The 20,161-nt window shown below is 38.5% G+C and overlaps 1 protein-coding gene across 3 annotated transcripts in view; it reads left to right on the forward strand.

Moving 5' to 3' along the window:
* Positions 1–20,161, forward strand: part of LOC104484339 (von Willebrand factor D and EGF domain-containing protein) — a 186,239-nt gene that overhangs the window by 118,403 nt on the left and 47,675 nt on the right. For all 3 annotated transcript variants that reach the window (XM_086751479.1, XM_086751480.1, XM_086751481.1), the window contains exons 18-20: positions 1,603–1,740; positions 3,638–3,790; positions 5,241–5,405. In XM_086751479.1, the coding sequence (XP_086607605.1) occupies positions 1,603–1,740; positions 3,638–3,790; positions 5,241–5,405 (456 nt within the window). The remainder of the gene's footprint in view (positions 1–1,602; positions 1,741–3,637; positions 3,791–5,240; positions 5,406–20,161) is intronic.

Below are 20,161 nucleotides of genomic sequence, written 5' to 3' on the forward strand. Positions count from 1 at the left end.
TTCAATATTTTCCAGAATGTGGTGTCTAATAATTTCCCAACACGTAATCAGAAAGCAGAATCAGAGAAAAGCAGCTCGATGCCACGAATGTGCTAATTAAATTATACAACAGAAATAGTAATCCAAAATGTAACAAGGGAAGAAAAAAGTAAGTTAAGCCTTGCGACACTGTTTGATGAGGAAAGAAGCAAGAAGCATGCAAAACCAGAACAACTTAGCTTGAGATGGCATCAGAAAAGGGACATGGCTTTTGTGCTACTGTTCTTTTTTCTTTTTCCCCACAAGGCAAAGCAGGCATGAGGAGGTGATGTCACTAACTTTTCTAGGCAGCTCAATCAAGAGAGACTTCAATTTGAGTTTTTCACATGGAGATGCTATTTTAACTTAAAAGGAGTAGTGGAAGCTGTCTGAAATGCTGGAGCAATGAGAGATTATGAAGTAGGAGATAAATAATAATGTTCTGGTTTTACCATCCTGTAATTCATTCCATTGTGACAAATTTATTTTTGGAAGAAAAAAAAATATTATTTTATCCTTTAATTTTCTTTCACAATAAAAATGGAAATCTGATGTGGAACAAGCCTGTCTGTACCTGGTAGTATGTCTTGAAGCAGGTGCCTGGACTCTTGAGCAGGTGTCCCAGTCTCCTTGGGTACTCCTACAAGGAACAAAAGCCATGCCTTAACAGAGGTGAGAAGGGCTAGTTTCCGACCCGCTATCACGGCAGCGTATTCTGGTAAACAGCAATAGCCAGGCACGCGTTCTTAAGCGCACAGAGACAGCAGCACGCATACCTGAAGCCTGAGGGAGTTTTTTAACAACATTATATGTGATTACTCTGTATCATTTGCTTTCACGATAGTAATTTTATCTTTTGGGTCACCTTCCCCTATAGGTATCTGTTAAATCATCCAGAGCTCTGAATTTGAATATCAGTTGCTTCAAGGGATTTTTAAAACCCTATTTCCAAGATCAGCAATAGCCAAGACACATTGTTTTAGGTTCAAATCCTATAGCAGCTTATCTTCTGTACACCAGCACTGAGGCTCAGAGACATTTTCAGAATGTTTCTTCAAATTTTAACTTTAAATAGAAAAAAAAATGTTTTTTAAAAAATCTGATTGTTTCGTAAGGTTTACCTTCAGCCAGAGTCTGTCAGGCTGGTTCACAATAAGCTATCAGTTAAGTGAGGTTCACACAGACATGAAAAGTACAATAGGTCAGTACATGGCTCTTCATATCCTAAAGCCAAAATGGTGACATTCATTGGCTTCTTCAGTATATGCCAAAGATCTCACACAAACAAGACCACAAAAGCAGCAAGAAAAAATGTAAAATCCAGGGGAAATAATTTATTTAACATGCACAGTTTTTCTACAAGCAGTAGTCTCAAGTTCAGCACTTCTGGTGCCAGTAATGACAGTAATAAAGTGTGATAAAAGCAGATTTCAGTGAGACAGTGGGGAATTTGGCTAACATGACTGACATACCCTGTAATGAGTTTACAGCTGAGAAATAAGCCTTAGTCTGCTTCAACATTTGAGATGAGGAATAAATAGGGAATCTTTCCTGATTATTAACCTCCTCTTTGTTTTGCCACAGGGCTTACTTGTCAGGAAGACAGGAATGAATGCGAAGAGAGTCTTTGTTTTCCTGGAGTGTCTTGTATGAACACCTTTGGATCATATGCATGTGGAACTTGCCCCAGTGGGATGGAGGGAAATGGTAAAACTTGCAAATGTAAGTGTTTGCATTATTTATTTTAATAGATGGGGGGGGGGGGCGGGGAGAATGGGTTCAATTCTACTACTACTATTATCCTTAATTGAGTATTTTGCCACTCTCTTCAAGTACAAACCTTTAAATATACAAAGCAAACTATCATAATGCTATATTAATATGGATAATTGCAAATGGGTCTCTGTTTGCCATTTTGCACTGCAGTTTAGTTTCACTTTGATTAGGATGAACAGTATTTTCCAGATGCCAGCTTGATAATTTGCCAAGGACATTCCCCATGTTCTCCACTATTTCGCTCCTAAATATACCATCCACTAACAAATACTTGGGGAGCAACCCCAGCGTTGTAGGGTAAGAGGAAGAATGTCTTCATGCAAATCCTTCACAACCGTTCACCTCCATTTCCGGGCTGTGCTTTCATCAGAGGATGTAGTCCACAGCTGCTGAGCTCATGCATGGCATAAGCCCTGCCACAGGTCCCAGCTAGTGAATGAAACAGCCAGGAACAATTTTACTCCTGCTCAGTATCTGCTTTTGGGGCAAGAGACTCTTTAGCAGAGGAGCTACAGTGACTTTCTACTGAGACCTTCTCAGTGCACAGGGTGCAACCCACTCACAGGCTGCTTGATTTACTGACACGCATATCTCTAAAGATAACATTTGGTTGGCCAGAAGGAGAGAAATCAACACTTGAAGTGTTTTAGGTTTGTTTTTTTGGTGGTGGTGTTTCCAAAAGACATCTGAGAAGCAAAAGATACAGATATTAACTGTGAAGATATTAGCTTTTCCTCATATTGACTAGCAAAAAGAAAAAAAAAATCTGATGTAGAAGGGCATCAGTTGTAACCTGGCACCAGCAGGACTGCCTTTGCCAGGTTTAACAAATATCCCTTCAATCATATTGCCAAAATTCTGTACAGAATGGGGTGGGTTTTTTGCTCTATTATTTGGCCACATTGGTTATTTCAAAGTGATTTTGCATCTGTTTCACTAATGCTTATTTTTATAGCTAATTTGACCAATGAAGGAAGGATATATAAAATAATGTCCTTTTTAAAATATGTCAGAAAATAATTTATTCGTTTGCATTTTTTTAAGTACAAAAATATTTCTTTATTTCAGAAATGCACACTTATTAGAAGGAATAAACCTGAGAGCTTCCTTGTCCACCCAAAATAGGATAGAAATCATTCTTTGTGATGCTGGTATACAGACTTAACATACCTACTCATACTTCCCATGCTGAAGCAAGCATAAAGGCTTCTGGGAGGAAGGAACAGAAAACTGAAGTAACTTTACAGCTGTTAGAGTGTTGCATTATTTAATTAATAATTCATTCAAGAAATTACCTTAAAATTATGCAGAAATCACTATTTTTTACAGTCTTCACCAATCAATTTTCCTCTTTAAATCCATGTATACTTTGTCCAGCTATTTTGACACCTTTAAAGTTTGCAGCTAAGCTAACTGAAGCCAACAAACACGCACAGCATAGTTTCAGACAGAAGCTTTCAAGGAGAGACAGGAATCAGCTTGAGCACAAGTCCCAGCATGGGGTGTAGCATCTTCATCCAAGTAACAAGGGTGTCCAGTACATGAGAACCTGGGCCTTCTTACTGCCCTTACCTCAGTGAAAGATCACGGTGCATATTAAATACCTCTCTCAGATAAACAAAGCTCAGTGAGTTTGGGCATAGTCATTTTTTCTATATTGGTGTTGAAGCTTTGCTGCATGTCAGCAGCTGACTCACCTGATTTGCCTTTATTTGCTTGATGGTTGGCTTCCAGAATAAACTCATGTCAGGTTATCTGATTTGCTGTTCCTGTTGCTTTTTATCATCAATCACAGCTAAGCTGTAACACCTTGTTTCCTTGTCTCCGTTCTTTCTTTTCACAGCTGTGCTTGCTGCTGACATTACAAAAGCTTTAAGCATTGAAAAAGGCAGTGGCAAAGGTGATTTGAACAAGACTGAGGTTAAGCAGCTGCTGCAACCCTTAGAGGCGAAGGATTCTCCTGTAATTAAGAATTTTAACCTAAGTGATAGACATGGTAGGTATACAAGGATATGAAATCTTTTTTAGTTGCTGCAGTTATATATATTCAGAAAGCATATATTTAATCATCTTACCAGTAAACATAAACTGGCTGTTTATAATATATCACAGAAAGATGAATTAAGAATCAAACTCCCCCTCAACACACGAGAATGTGGACTGCTGATAAACAGTTTTACATGGGAAGAGAGCCATTACAGCGACAGCAATCAGGGTGGTCAGGCTTAACTAGAAATCGCACCGCTTCTGAGGCAGAACAAAATCACTCCAAATCTTAGTGATCAATGGAGAGCAAGACATAAGAATGGCAGCTTATGCCAACTTGCCAGAGTCGAGTGATGCTGCTATTTTATTTCAGTATTTGACGAGCAGTCACTGAATTAAGACTGAATTTGAGCATAAGCGAAGATCAGCTCTTGCAGTATGAACTTGACTGTGGCAGCTGCTTTTCCCAGAGGCAGAGCACTACAGCACTCTCCAGCAGAAGCGTGCTCCCACAAGCCGCTCAAGTTGGCCTGGTTCCAATGGGTATCGCATTTTTAGTTGATTTTCTCATGAAAGCAAGGAGCAGAAGAATTTAAACTGGACATATCTTTTGTGTGGGGGCAAGAAAATAGATATTTTTTTTCTCATCTTCTTTTTTCATATCTGTACCAAGCCAGTCAACACCTCGTCAGAACTTGCCTCTTACAGGTATCCATCATAATGCTGTAGGTAAGGTGCAAGAATAACGGTGAAAATACTTGAGAATCATGATGGAGACCTCACCAGAGGCAATTAAAAAAGATCTACAACCATCGCTAAGATTTTATTCATAATCTGTTCTCTATCTTGACACCATTAAATACTTCACGGGCAGTTCATATACACTTGCTGTTCAGTGACATCATAAGTGATAAAATATTATATACTACCTGAATGTTAAATTTTGCACATAGTTCTAAGATAATTAGAATCCTGTCATGCCAAGTTTGACACATTAAGGATGATTTCTAGATCAGAAACATGCGTACTTGACAGCGCATTTTTAAAAGTAAGGTATATGTGCTGTAAGGTTTGATGATTACCTTCCAATTATGAAAGACCAAAAGGATGTCTGAATAATAGCTTCTCACTCAGTGAATCTTTCACTTACACTGGAAATTACAGTTTCTATATTATCCATGATAAATGCCAAACAACTTTGAGTAATAAACTTGAAAACATGTAATTAGCAGACTAATAAATCTTGCTTTAATGAGAAACAGCTGTTCCGTTACACTATGCCTACAGGACATTCTCATGTTTGGCTCAAGGTTTGGGAACATTCTGCATTAATTAGACTTTAAAAGAATAAAAGCAGTTCTAAAGCTTTAGTTGGGCTCAGGCAGAAGCCGCTTAATTTTATATATGCATTTGATTTGAGAAATTATAAATAAACATGCTTGAACTCCCTTCTTTTTTAGGCCATGCAGCACCACTGTCACATATCACTACCTGTGCCAACAGGCCGTGCTTTCCTGGAGCGTTATGTTTTGATCGGAAAACCCCTTACATTGGATATGTCTGTGGCCGATGTCCAGCAGGGTTTTTTGGAAATGGCCGAATCTGTACCAAAGTCCCCAGACCAGGTACTTTCTAATTTTGGGAATTTTAAAAAGCTTTTGCATACAAAGGCTGTAAGAAAATACAAACTAATGTGGCATTACAATCTGATGTACTTTACAGTAAAACACTGAAGATTTTTTTTTTTTTTTATGACCGCGAACATTCTTACCTGATGAGCAGCTAGCAGGCCTTATTTCAGGAATACCTGGTAATATGGATCGAAATTCAATACATTAACCATCTCATTTGCCACTAGCGAGAATTCTTCCTGACAAGAGTTACTAGATGGTATGAATCACCACATCTGTATTTCTGCCATAGCACTGGCATAGGATTTCAAAACATGTTCCCTCCTCAGGAAGATCAGAACATGACACGTGCCAGTATCACTCCACTCTCCTTCTTTCCCAATTCTTTTGCTGCAAGGCATCAGTTCTTCAAGGTGACCTGTGAAGATGATGATAAACAAAGTGTCGTGCAAGAACAACTATATCAACAACTAAAGGCAACAGATAATTAAAGCATTTCAATAGTATTGTACATACTCTGAGCAATAATCTTCCCTAGGGAGCTCTGAAGCTTAGCTGGTCCCATTAATCTCTGAGGACTGATCATTAGAAGAGGTCTTCTGCTGTGATGAAAGAAAAGCTGGGTCCTGTCCTCAGGCAGAAAGTGGCAATAGCATAGCAACCACTCATCAGTCATCCAATTCTGCTCTCCCTCAATGAAATCGTCATAATTCAATTTACGGTTCTCTAGGGACAGTCTGGATGATTGTCCCCTTTTTACTGCACAGAGTGATTTGCCAAGAGAACTCATGTTAACAACAGTAGTTACTAGGTCAGAGATTCCTTGGTTTTCTTCTAAATCTTTTTCTTAAGTATTCAAGAAATCTGTCAAATTGTTCCCCAGCCTCCTACATCTCACAAACTCACCTTCACTCCCCATTCTGTATCCAAATCAATGACTGGTACCTTAGTGTTGCGTTTTAATGCATGCTATCAAAGCAGAAGCAATTTCATTGCTTAGTGTAGGTATCATCCAACCCCTTTGAACTATAAATTGATTTTAGCCAGTTTGCTGAATCTAAAGGTCACAAAAATAAACACAATATTTTTCTTTCTTTAGCAATGAGTGTGTACAATGTATTACTTAGTTTATCAGAGTCACTAAATCAGCTATTGACTCTTCTAGAACTTGTTGAAGCTGTAAAGGCAGTTGAGGAAAAAAAAAACCAAACCAAACATTGTGCATATAAATAAACTAACATTTCTGTTATTGCCCAAAGCTGCACCTTGTCGTTAATGGGATAATGGGATATACATTGTACACCCCAAAGATCATTTAAATGCTGTTGAGTAGAACAGTCTCCAGCTGTCGATACTGGTACAGTAAATCAGACACACTCACATTGTGCTTATATAAACATTAACCAGTTTATTAGTGTGTGTTCTCAAAAGGGAAGCGTAGACAGTCGTTGCCATTTACTGTGATTCATACCTGTCATACACAGCTGCAGGCAAGATTTAAGAAATATCCCAAGTATCAGGATGTGAAACTAATACATGCTTCTTTCAAAAGCAAATTGTTTACCAGAGGCTGGGGGTTGTTTTTCTTTTTCCTCTCAAATACATAAACTGAGCCTGCGCCTTCATGCTGCAAACGTGGCCACGCAACCAGCTTGAGCACTTCGGGGAGGGAAGGAAGAGGAATTATATTTTGGTCCATCAGAACTTTAGATTCACTCATGTGAATTATATCACAATATAAACAACGAGGATCTTGTGCCTCGAGGTTAAATGAGAGTAGTGATTTGTTTTAATATTTAGAAATGAAAGCAATTGCTGCAGCTGTATGAGTGTCCTAATTTACAGCCAAAATGATCGGTTTAACTTTCTTTCCCATGTGCTTTGCTAGTCCAAGCAGAAGTATTGTGTAGAATCGATGATTAAAACATATCAGAAAAAAAAAAAAAAAGAACAAACTTTCAATTATGATTATGATTACTGTGAAATCCTCCCTGTTAGAATATATTCTCTCCCTTGTAACTTATGGTACCAGTCTTCAAATGAAACAAAACAAATCCTCTTCAGCTTGCTGCAGTGCTTGTGAAGGTACTGAGATTAGGTGCCACTTCTTTCCAACTCTACTAATTTTAATCTAAAAATACTCTTGCTAATCCCTATTTTCTACTTTTATTGGCTGCTTTCGACATGAAGTTATACTCAATTGTTGTGATTTAAGGATTAAAGGATAAGTATTATTTCATACAGAAACCGCAAAAATTACCCAACTGCCTTTGTAGACTACTGAGGAGAAAAAATATGCCTGAAGAAAATCGTTTCCTAAATCAGTGTTTGATGAGCTGCACCCAAAAGTCCTTCAATTTTTGTTTATAATCAACAAAGCACCCTTTCCTCAGCATTGGTATGCGATAGGTATTAATATTTTGATGTACTTGACTTACTGCAAACTATGTAATGCCACAAATAAGTTTCTGAGCTGTATTTACCTGCTCTGCCAACAACGCAGGCCCTCATTCTGTTCTCATGTACGTGTTTTACCTGGTTTATATCGGTAGTTTGCGCCAGTTTAAATCAACCAGACCTGGTTGCAATTGGTTTTGAAACACATCAGATTAGTCTTCAGGAAAAAGATGATCAGTATCAAAGTTTGTATGGAGTTTCATATATAAAGAAAAAATTTTTCTTTTTAAAAATACATTCTCATCTCAGAAACAAAAAAAAATATTTCTCTCCCTTAAAAATTCACAAAGCAGGTATCTTACATTTTTTACAAAAATTACTAGTAGGATCAAAAGTCCCTTAATTTTGTTGGCATTGAATAAAAAGGAAAGTGTAAAGAATTTAAATCTGTCCAGGCTTCACTGGGCACATTTTACATTTGTATAAAACATCTGTTACCTTTTTATCTCCTAAATCAAACAATGCAGCATCATTGGTCATGTTCTTGGCACAAAGAAAATGAATATATCCTAATGGGGGTGCTGGTGATGTTACTGCATGTTGCAGTATCAGTTCCCGTCACACGCTACTGGTATTTCTCTAGACTGGTTTCATCACTCACAGCCACAGAGATACTCATCTGTTTGCACTTTCTTTAGCGGGTTAGAGAGGTTGATGTCATCACAAAAGATTTATTTTTTTCCTATTAGTAAATCAGCCATTTTACTGGACAAAGCAGTGCCACATCCATCACCAAGAAAAGATTGTTTGTTCAGAGCCGGCTCTTTCTGCCTCTCCTGGTTTAGGGAGCTGAAGATCAAGGGAGACAATTATTTTATGATCTCTGTAATCGAGCTCTGCTTTTCCATTCTGAACAGCACTGCAAGCTTTCCTGCCACAGCAGTTAATTTGCAGTACTGTAGTCATTTGGCACTTGATATACTTTTGTATGTGCCATCTATTTGTTATGTTTATGTACTCTGTATTTTACACTAGTCCAGTATCAGCACTGTGCTTCTGAATTCACTTTGATTTTACATCAGAGAGACCTCTGTGACCTTCTCATTTGCACCACCGTCAGATCAACATCAAGGTGTGGATTTAAAAGGAGAATAAAATGGTTTGAATTCAAAGAATGCATGTGTTTAAACACATAGTGCTCAGTCTAGCACCAGAGGAAGATATTAGTCTTAAGTTTTACATTCTTAACTTTTAACTTCAAAATCACTGCTGTCATTATTAGCACCCATCATTGATCACTGTCCATGAAAAATAAATAACTCCAGTAAGAGCTTTGGTCACCAACCCAAGGTTTCATCTCTGGAGCTAACTGCAGGAGCAGGGACCTCTTACTACCTGGAACGAATGAAATGATTTTGCTTCAAGAGATGACTGAAGAACATCATGGACTCCTTTCATCTCTTATCTAACAGAATTGATGAATTTGTATTAAAAAGATCAAGGCCCCGATTCCAGTCTCACTTACACCAGTGTAAATCATGTTATGCCATTAAACGAATACTATTTCCCTAATGGAGCGAGCTGAGCACCGCTCCTGGAAGACACATCTTAAAACCTGTTAAGGTAGGCATATCGCAAACAGAACTTTTAAATACGAAATCTGTATGTACCAATAGGTGTAGACACTTTTCAGCATTCAGTGGGTGCTTTGCAATGAGTAATTAACCAGTCTTGGCTTGGTTTATGCAACGAGCTGCAAGGCTCACTTGAAGGAAGGAATATTTTTATCCTGCAGTCCTTAGCAGTGAAGTTGTCTGAGATCCTTGCAAAGAAGGCATAACAGAAATAGAAAATAAATTGTAAATAATACTCTGATTTGCCTCTGTGCAGTGACAGCTCTCGGCTATTCTTGTGGGCTCCAAAACCAGGAAGCATTGCACCCCAATGCCATGGCTTCCTGCTCAAAAATCTGACTCAAGCCATTGAAATTCTGTCCACAGTTTATTTTTGGAGTTTATGGTGGAAGCTGCTGATCCCTTTCATAAACTATGTTTCAGTGTTTCTAGTTTGTGTATGTCAGGACAAAATGAACATTTTTTCAGACTGATCAGTTATGATGTAATGATGTCTCCTTCAAGGGGTACATGATGAAATGGCAACTGAAGTGGGGTTAGAAATACCACACAAAGACATTCCATACAAATTTGGACTCAGGAAGGACACAGTTTTAAAAATGAAATACCAGTAATCTTCGCACGAGGCCAGGATCGGCCTGGCACTTTGGACATAAGCTGTGACCTTTCCTGCCCTCTGAGTACATAATTGCCACTGAAAATCCACCCCTGTACTTGCCAAGATAGGAAGGGAATCTGGGAGTCTTTCTGACAGCTTTCTCCTCCTTACTGATACCTAGTAAAATACTACGTCTTCTCAGAAAAATATCAACAGAGGCCTGTACGGTATAAGCTATGACCCAAACATAACAACTAAGGTAGGCATGGTGGGAAGAATATGTTTAGATAATTTAAAAGATAAATGGTTTCCAGCCTCACTGATCCATATACTGTCAATCCAGAATTTGCTAAGTGCTTCCAATCCAGATGATATATTTAGGAAATGATGTAGCTCAGCAATACAAGACCAATGAAGCCCTAGCCATAAAAGCACTACGGAAGAGGACTCAGCTATATGCCATGAATAATATTTACATTCAATCAGAACATCAAGTAAAGATTACATTTCTCTCCTACCAAGAATGTGGCACCTTTTGCTTAAGCAATCACTGCGCCATCATGACTTTCAAGTGATAATAACAACTTAGTCTCCAACAAATAATCTGTGGAGGATACAGGCCCTGTAGTTTTTGACATTGACAGAACAGAGAGTGAGATTATCTCCTCTTAACATTTCCAAGATCATTTAATCATCTAGCTATAATAGCACAGAGCTTTTAAAGAGAGCGAACCCTGTTTCCACAAATTTCACAAGATTGCTGTTTTGTTAAAGGCACTTAGAAGCCTTTTAAAACTGTAACTAACTCACACCAGACCAATATCCTGGGCCCATTAAAGCAACTTGAGAGTTTTGCCACTGACTGCAAAAGCAAAGCAGGAGTTGAAGAAAAGGGATTCATGAGCAATGGAAGGCACAGTACGGCACAGAAGGGTACAAACAGGTGGCAAATACACAGACTCATCATTGCTCAGGACAAATTTGGGACAAGTTCGTTAGCATCTTGTTGCTGTCAATGAGCAGGTACCTACAGATATAGCGGCACTCACTTCACTGGACTTGTTTGCAGAATCAGGTGATATTCACTGCCAAACTGTGAATTTTGTCCCCAAAATGACACGCCACCTGTAAAGCTGAAGGGACACAGCAACAGTCTATAGCTAACACAACACAACTGATCCTCTGGGATGCAGCAGAAAATGATTTCTCATGCTGATAACTTAGTAGATTAAGAATTTCACAGAATCATATCATAGCCCAGGCTGGAAGGGATCTTAAAAGATTATCTGGTCCAATCTTTGATTTCTCAAAGAGAATTTATCTCCAATATTATGTTAAAGATACAAAAGACTTTTGTTTTGTTTTGTTTTTGTTTTAATTTCTATAGGACACTGTGGGGTAGAACCACACACTGGAGAGCATCACCAGAGCTCTGTGGTCTAGAAGCAGTGGAACAGCTGATAAATCTTTTATATCACTAAAAAATAAAAGTTATTGTTAAGAGTCTCCATGCTAATATATGTTGCTTACGGTACTTATAGAATATTGTCTTCAAAATCTCAGATTTGAATCAAGCTATTGTTTCACAAAATTTTAAATTCTTATTAAGCTAATGTAATACTGCACAGGAAAGGCAATCTTTAAGCCTTCTTCCTTCCTTCTGCCCCTGATGCCTCTGGCCAGTTCATTACTTCCCCTTTATATTTGTTTGAATGCAAAATAAAAGGGGGACCTGTTATCTTCTCCTGTTATCTTCTCTCTTTATGTTAGTGTTGAATCCCTAAGTGACCTTGGCTTGGTTCAAAACTCTTGCTCCATTAAAAACAATAATTTCCATAATACATCCTCAGAGCCTAAGAGAGGAAAAGATGAAACACAACGCCGTTGATAGCTGAAGTGCCACTATCAAATGTCGTTACTTGCTCATCCTAGTACTCTTGCAAAGAGAAAATTGCAAACACGATAAAGGCAAGTCTCATGATGTGACTGTCCCCAACATGCTACCATTGAATGCAAAGGGCAGAAGTATGTTTTGTCAAGAGAGGTTGAGAGAGTTGGGGCTGTTGAGCTGGAGAACAGAAGGCTCCAGGAAGACCTTATAGCGGCCTTCCAATACCTAAAGCGGGCCTACAGGAAAGATGGGGAGAAACTCTTCAGCAGGGCCTGTTGTGATAGGATGAGGGGTAATGGTTTTAAAACAGATGGAGGTAGATTCAGACTGGACGTTAGGAAATTTTTTTTTACAGTGAGGGTGGTGGAACACTGGCCCAGGTTGCCCAGAGAGGTGGTGGAGCCCCATCCCTGAAAATGTTCAAGGCCAGGTTGGATTGGGCTCTGAGCAACCTGATCTGGTTGGAGACGTCCCTGCTCCTTGCAGGGGGGTTGGACTGAATGGCCTTTAAAGGTCCTTTCCAATCCAAACAATTCTATGGTTCTATGATGACACCTATGCTAGCAGTGAGCTGCAGCTAAATAACCATACTTCAGGAACTGTTGCATTAACAGCATATACTCTTCAGATGGAAGAAAAGCTTTGAATTCTGCACCAATGCTGCTTGCTTAGCTTGGTTTTAGGTATGCCAACCCCTCTTCTAAGCTGCAACCTGAATTCAGTGCACTTTGTTCGTAGTCTTTATGCACAGCTAAATGCATACAGCGCTTATCATTGCTAACGTGCTGGCACCAGTGAAAAAACCATTTGGTTAAACAAGATACAAATCAGCAGAACTGGCTTAGAACTTTTGTGACATACCATCTGAAAACTTAGTATCGAAAATCCTTGCTTTTTGTTTTCTCTATTAGAAAGAAACTATAGATAGTTGTCAACCTAATCAGTTGAAATTGTGGAGAATTCCATAAAAGCATGATTTCACTGAGGGTATTTCTATGTGCTTATATAGTATTAAAATAGATTCATTACTGGTCTCCAGCAAGGCATAGTTCAGATTGCTTCTTGGCTTTCATATGTAAAGTAACTCATTTTTATGTGTTTACAGCCCAAAACAACATAATTATAGTTTTAGACCATTTACTTCTTCAATCGAATAAAAGGAGAATTTCAGTAAAATATTCAAATTTAAGCTACTTCTTCTTTGAGGAAATATTATGGATTTTCTTTTGAAGAAATGTTATGAACTTTCTTTATAATCTGTTATTACAGTTCTAAAGGATTCTACATCAATGTTTCAGAGAATTAGACAGGAATGCTTCAGAGAGGATCCATCTTGATTTAGCCTATTTTGTGTACATCTATCAACCTGTTCAAGCAATGAGAGAGTCTGAAGGCCCACGAGGCATCATCAGATAAGAAAACAGTTTTTATTAATTTTTCCATCTCTCGCAGTGCCGAGAAAAAGTAAAATATACCACCAATTCCTGAATGGAAAATATAATTTAGTTTTGTGAACTCTGTCTTAACACCGTCTTTGTAGATGCTGAAATAATCACTGAGTTGCAGACTCAAATAATTGGAGAAGGTAGAACACAAAGAAGAGAGGTAAAAGTTCAGACCTGAAAGATGGACGAGAGATAGGGAAAGAAAGGACAATAAAACAGTTATGAGGGAGTTAAGTGGGTGATCCATGGTGTTTTGAAACACAACTATACTTCTTTTTTGCTTCCTGTTTTGTTAGCTGGATATTCAGAGAAAAGGACAGGAAGAGCACTTCTAAAAACTGCAGCAGAGAATGGGTTCGACCCAAGGAACATAAAGAGCACAGAAAGAGATCTAGCAACAAAGGAGCCAGAGAAGCAAGGCTCCTGTGCAAGGGGTGAGAGCGCATCAAATGTGTTGAGTTTTTCACACCCCAGGAGAGAACTTTTCAAATAAACCTTGAAATACACTGGGAGGTAGGAGAGGTATTTGAGAAAATGTTGTTTGTTTGTAAAGACATAGCTGGTTTATAAATCTCCAAAGACAATCCAAAAAAAAAGATACTGATAAAGAAAAATATTGATAAAGGGAGAAAAAAAACCCCTGTTTGGGGACTGTGCTTATTTCTTTGCAATCAGTAAAATTCTTCTATCATTTTTAAAAATACTGTCTCTGGTGACCCTGATATTAAAATTTCTACTGAAAACTTACAGAAAACAATACAAAAGCTAAAAAAAAACAACAAACAGAGTCTGCAAAGGCAGTGCACAAAGTGCATTTTTTTCCTCAAAGGCTCATTTTTCTGTACAGTTATTGTTGTGTTCATCACCTTCTTGCACCATTCCTGCATTTTGCCTGCGTATGATCCCTTGTTCCAAGAACTGCACTAACCGAAAGCTGATGGATACCTCCTTGGAATGCCGATACACATATATTATGTGGAAGTGCCGTGTATTAGGATAAGTTTCATATTTAAAACTGGTTTATTACTTTCGGACTGAGTGTCATTCTAGAAATCCAGCTTACAGACTGATACTACTATAACCTACTCAGAACACCTATAAAGGAGCCGATCATTTCAAGTCTATGGAGAAATCTGGCTTAAATTAATATAAACTAAGGCAGTATTAGTGCCTCAACTCCTTAAGGATGTTGTTTCTCTTAATCTTTAAAAAGACTTGGTTTTCAGTAGAATATAAAAATATTTCATATAAGGAAAGGGCTACTCCTAAGCAAAATATTTCTGAGGCATTGTTTTGGTATTTGAAGAGTGTGAAAGAGATTATCTTTAATTTTATGTATTCCTTGACGTCTCTTAGATACGTCTGATGTTCTCTGACATGTAGCTGTAGCTGGTAATGTCATTTCTGTGTTCATTAAGTTGTTGCTTCCTGACTGAGCATCTCAGAACCCACATTTTGTTTGAATACATCAATTAAAGATGTCAATTATATTGCTCTGAAAACCTAGAGGCAAATGAAGTATACATTGATGCAGGCAAATACAAAAGGCCTTTAAAGTGACATAAGCAAATAAATACGTTATCTCTTCCTGAGATAATATTTTCTCACATACTCACAGAGGATTTCAATACCCCAGAACGGGAAACGGACCTCCTTGAAGGCAGATTCTGAACGTCATTTCTTTTGTGGGAATTATTTACTCTTAATACAGGGAGATTCGTAAACAAAGTTTAGTGGGTGAACTGACTGAAATTCCCAGATCTCCTCCTCCACAAAAAGCATTGTGATAGAGCAGAATGATTATGTGTTTAATACACACAAAACAAATCTGCGTTGCAAATTATGAATGGCGTTACAGATTTGAATATGTGCAGCTGCAGCCACATTTGACAAACAAAAGAGTCTGAAGCAGAAGCGTAGTTACAATCAGAAGTGGCTGGGTGATGCAGGCGCCATAGAACATTCCCCATTGCTCACGATTTTGGTAGGTGAAGGGGAAGAAAATTGCTCACCAGGTAGCAACACCAGCAACACAATCTCATTTTCTATCAGGCTGAAACACAGCTCAGGGACAGTGAACTAGATGTTCACCTTTTAATTTTATCCTTAAAGCAGTGAGTGTGTAAATTTACCCATCACAGCAGTGGTACTTTGAGAGTACAGATTTTACCGGCCGAATGCTCCTATGCAGACGGATGCGGAGTCGCGCTGCTGCTTTGCTCGCGTGCTGGGCTGTCTGGATGTAAGGCTCGCTAGGTCCACACGCTGTCTGGCTCTGTTAGCCCAGCACAAATTAAAGAGCCCGGCTGGTTCATTCCATCTGCCTCTGCGCAGCCAGTGGCTCGCGTGCAGCTTCACATCATTTCTGATTTGGGAATTCCAGATCTGGGCACCTCTTGCATGAAAGTTATTACTCATTTCCTCTATTTCCACATTTTTAAAAGTGGGGATTAACTTTTCCCTTTTCCAGTGTGCTGTGTGTTCCTAAATTCTTTTACAACAAATTTGACATTTTAATTTTTAACCTAAAAAAATAAGTAAAGGATCATAAGCACTAAACTTAAGCTCCTATCTAAGTTTATAATAATATCCCAATCTCAATGAGTCTTTAAAATGCTTTTATTTCTACAAAAAAAAAAACATCCTGGAAGTACAGCCTTTGTAAAACTTGGGAAGTCGAAGCTGAACCTCACTTCAAGGAGCTGAGGAATTTATTCTGGGAGTTACTGCTTGTGATCGTAAGAGAAGGGACACTGATGACCGGGAAGTTCGACCAGCATCTGAATGTGGGGAAATTCTGGATGCTTAAGAGGAAGGAAGGGAGAATCAAAGCTATGTTTCTGAATATTTGGGAGAGGGAAGACATTAGGATATACTTGGATGGCTAAACAGAACATTTAGGAATTAAACACACTCTGACTAGAGAAGAAAGTTATGCCAGAACTTAATCAAATAAAAGGGCAGATTAAGGATTGATGGAAAACCAGAATTTCCCTAGAGTTTCCTATTGACAGCTGCTCCATTTCCCCTTTCTCATCTAGTAAATACAGAAAAAAATAGTAATGTGGAAAAGTAGAGAGAGAAATGGGACGATCCTTAATACTCTGGTAACACAACTTCTTAGACCACTGTAATTTTTCTATTCTCTCTTGACATTTTAAATAAGATTTATGTGCTGGTAGATGTTTCAAATTTTAAATGATGACCCACACAGCGTAATATGTCAGAAGAGCATTTCTCTGTCGACATTCTTCTGAATGAGAAATGTGCTACACAGCATGTACTACTAAATGTTAATAGCTCTAAAACTACACAAATTGTAAATTTATTGAATTGTGTTAATAATGAGATGAATTCTTAAATCATTCACAGAATTCTGAAATAGTTGTAACCTGATCTGAATTAAAGGTGCCCATAATCCTCTCAAATGACAGGCAGAAGAGACCACAGCCAGATGATCTTGCTAAGGAGAAGGTGCCAGTCTCCACCAGAAGAGCAGACTGGTTTGAGGTGTTTTATTAGATTAAAGGAGAGAGCAGCACTTGAGATTACGTGGTCATGCTTATAGTGTCTCCCAGATGTCATTACTATTACTGATTCTATTCTATGATTCTATGACTACATTAAAAAGTTACACTTACATTAAAAAAAAAACCCAAATGTAAGTTTCAAATTCTAATAGCTGCAAAGAGAGTCACGGCAACAAGATAATAAATACTCATGTCTACAAGAAGCTTAAGCAAGTTTTTGAGGTGTCAGCTGCTAGTTGTAGGTCAGGATGGGGCTATCTCCAAGGCACATGGCTTGGGAAGAAAGGCATGGAGGTGTGTAAGTCTGAGACCAGCAAAGACTTGAGCAAACAGCTCAGAGGAATATGGTAACCAACCTGGTCCAGCCTGTCCCAGGCAGAGTATGACACGTGTGCTGCTTCTCTGGGGACAGAAATTATTTGAGTTAGACGGGGATGTGATTTCTCTAAATTCAAGTCTGGATGTGACCTTTTCTGAAAGCTTGTAAATTCAAAAGAATAACCAGAAACTCAGAAGAGAGAAAATATATTAGATTTCTTTTCTATGTTTCAGAGTGTTGATATCTCACCCTGGGTTTAAGACACTGTCGAGTATCTTTTCTGTGAACTACTGTTTTCACTAGCTTATATAGTCATTTTATTACCTTCAGAATGAACATGATGCTCTTCAACTACAGATATCTAGTAGCTTACTAGAAAATGCAATTCAAGTGAGAGAAGAAATCAGAATTTGCTGTGCCTTAACAACACCATGGTGGCATTGAGAAGCATGAACCAGACTCTGTTTCATGAGCTTAGTGCAAGCAGCATAAAATGTCTGAAATGCCAGGGGAACTGAAGGCTTGGGGCGTTCTCATGAAGGGGAACTCCTTAACCACATAGATGGAAAATATCCTGGTGTTGAGTTGGATGAGGGATGTTAAACTGCTGTATCGGAAATTTGCCCTCTGTCACCCTTGTTCTAATCTTTCTCAGATAGGGAGACAACAGAGGAATCTGTCTTCCTGGGGCCTGATCCATCCCAGCTTTAAGCTGTGCTTAGAGTGGTGTAACGCCATCAATATGAATGGAGTTCCTGGCATGCACAGCTGGAGAAAAGCAGCAGGTTCTTGGTCTCTTATTCGCCTCTGTGAAAAATAAACTCAGTTGTTCCACTGCTGCACATTTCCCCATTAGTACAGGCAGAAATACTGACAGGTAGTGAAAATGTATTTTTGTACAATCATATAACCTTGAGCACTTTGCCTTGTCATTTTTTTGTTATTTTCATCTGGTCCAATCTGTAATCATACAGTGGCATCACAGAGAAAACCAGATTCACGCAATCACGCTTCTGCATTGATAATGGGTTATGCATTTTAAGATATTGATCGACTGCAAGGAAAATAAATTGAAGTAATACAGGATTTGAGAAAGCTGCTGACTACAGACAACTGAGTCGGCAATCTTTTGGTATACTTCTTTGTTTTAGCTTATTTAGATATCTGGAAGACTGCAGAAACAAATTTTCAGGTATTCCAGAAAAAAATTATCATATTCTATTCCTAACCAAATTGCACAGTATCACTACAGGTGAAAATTGAAAATAATGAAAGCTGAGAGGACAGTCTAGTCACTGCATTTGAACGATGCCAACATCTTACAAAGTTTGGTGGCCTTTACAGAGTGGAGGAGGGACCTTGATCAACACATATAATAAAGAATAACCAACCAAAATGTATCACTACTCTTCACTGGTGGTATAATTTGAGAGGTAAAAATTGCATTATCATAGATACACTCCAACAATATCCTCTCCCTTACAGGAAAGGCTGAAGCTTATTTGCAGCATGGGTATATTACCTATCTCATCTGATAAAGAAATAAAAGATTTCTCTTTCTTAGGTAGTCAGTCTGATCTCCTTACTAGTTACAAAAAAAAAATTTAGTCAGGAGAAAAACCCATTTAATTACGACACGGTGGAAAGACCTCAAAGTTATAATCAGGCCTCATTTTGGAAATTTGTCAGAAAGGTCATTCAGCCCTTCCCTGTTATTGCTGTTCGATTCTCTGAATCAAATTTTCTAAAGGCAGTAATGATCATCTATTACTCATAATTTTATATCGGGATATTTCTTTCACCTTTCTCTCACTCACTTTTAAAAAACCTTTGACTTCTCCTATCCTCTCATGCTCTTTTTGCTGATGTTCTCCCTGCTTCACCATCTATTTTCTTCCATTCTGCGTACCTCATCATTCATCAGCCTTACTCTGGACAGTAAAATCCATGTATTTACCTACTACTCTACTAAATACCATATATTTACCTACTGATGTCCATAGCTCGATCCAGTACCATTGTAAAATTCCAAAACATTATGTTTCAAGGCAATAAAAACTCATCAGCCCTTAGTAGAATGACAGTGTTTATCAGCCAAATAAACACAGCTTTGGATGCCAGGATTTGCTTCGATCTAGTCAACACTCTAACTTTCACATTGACCTTTGCCAAGCATCTTAATCTCTTTCCTTGCTAATTTCTGCATCAATAGGAGTTTTAGGAAAGTGATTAATATTTATCTGTAAAAGGAACACGTACATCCCGCATGGGGTTAACTCTAGAACCAAGTGAGGTTTTTTGTTCAGGATCCAATATATTCTGTTTCCTATGGAGTGAGTATGCCAGAACCGGTTAAAAATAGCCTCTTCCATTCATTAGGGTCAGCAGATGGCCATTAATCTTCCTGAAAGTATTGATTCAAACTACTCGTCTCCACTTTCAAGGCCCTTCACAGACTACCCTCTCCCCATCTATCATCCCTCCTTACACGACTGAAAAGGTGGCTGGCTTTGTAACAAGTGGATGACAGTTACAGAACAGCAGGCTCTCTTACATGCTGCCCCTCACGTCTGGAGGGAGCTGTACACAGCATTAACAAAGCTTTTCCATTTGTCTCCTTTAAATGCTTTCCTAAAACTTTCCTTTGTCATGAGGACTACCAAAGCATTACATGGTTATACACTGATGTGATGGGACTAGAGTCTCTCCAGGACATGGTCTTGCCAAGGACCCTCTTAACATTGTTTATTTTTTCATCTCCAATATCTATCCATCCCAAATTGCAACATCTCGTCTTACTCCTAGACTGCAAGAGCTTGAAGGCAAAGTCCCTGTGTTATGTACGGTCTAACAGAACATTTCCCCGCACACTATAGCAATACGGACAGTTAATAAGAAACAAATATTAGCTCAGGTGGTCGAGAACTGTAGGGCGC

This window comes from Chlamydotis macqueenii, chromosome 6 (genome assembly GCF_036417535.1).
Source record: "Chlamydotis macqueenii isolate bChlMac1 chromosome 6, bChlMac1.mat, whole genome shotgun sequence".
Classification (NCBI taxonomy): domain Eukaryota; kingdom Metazoa; phylum Chordata; class Aves; order Otidiformes; family Otididae; genus Chlamydotis; species Chlamydotis macqueenii.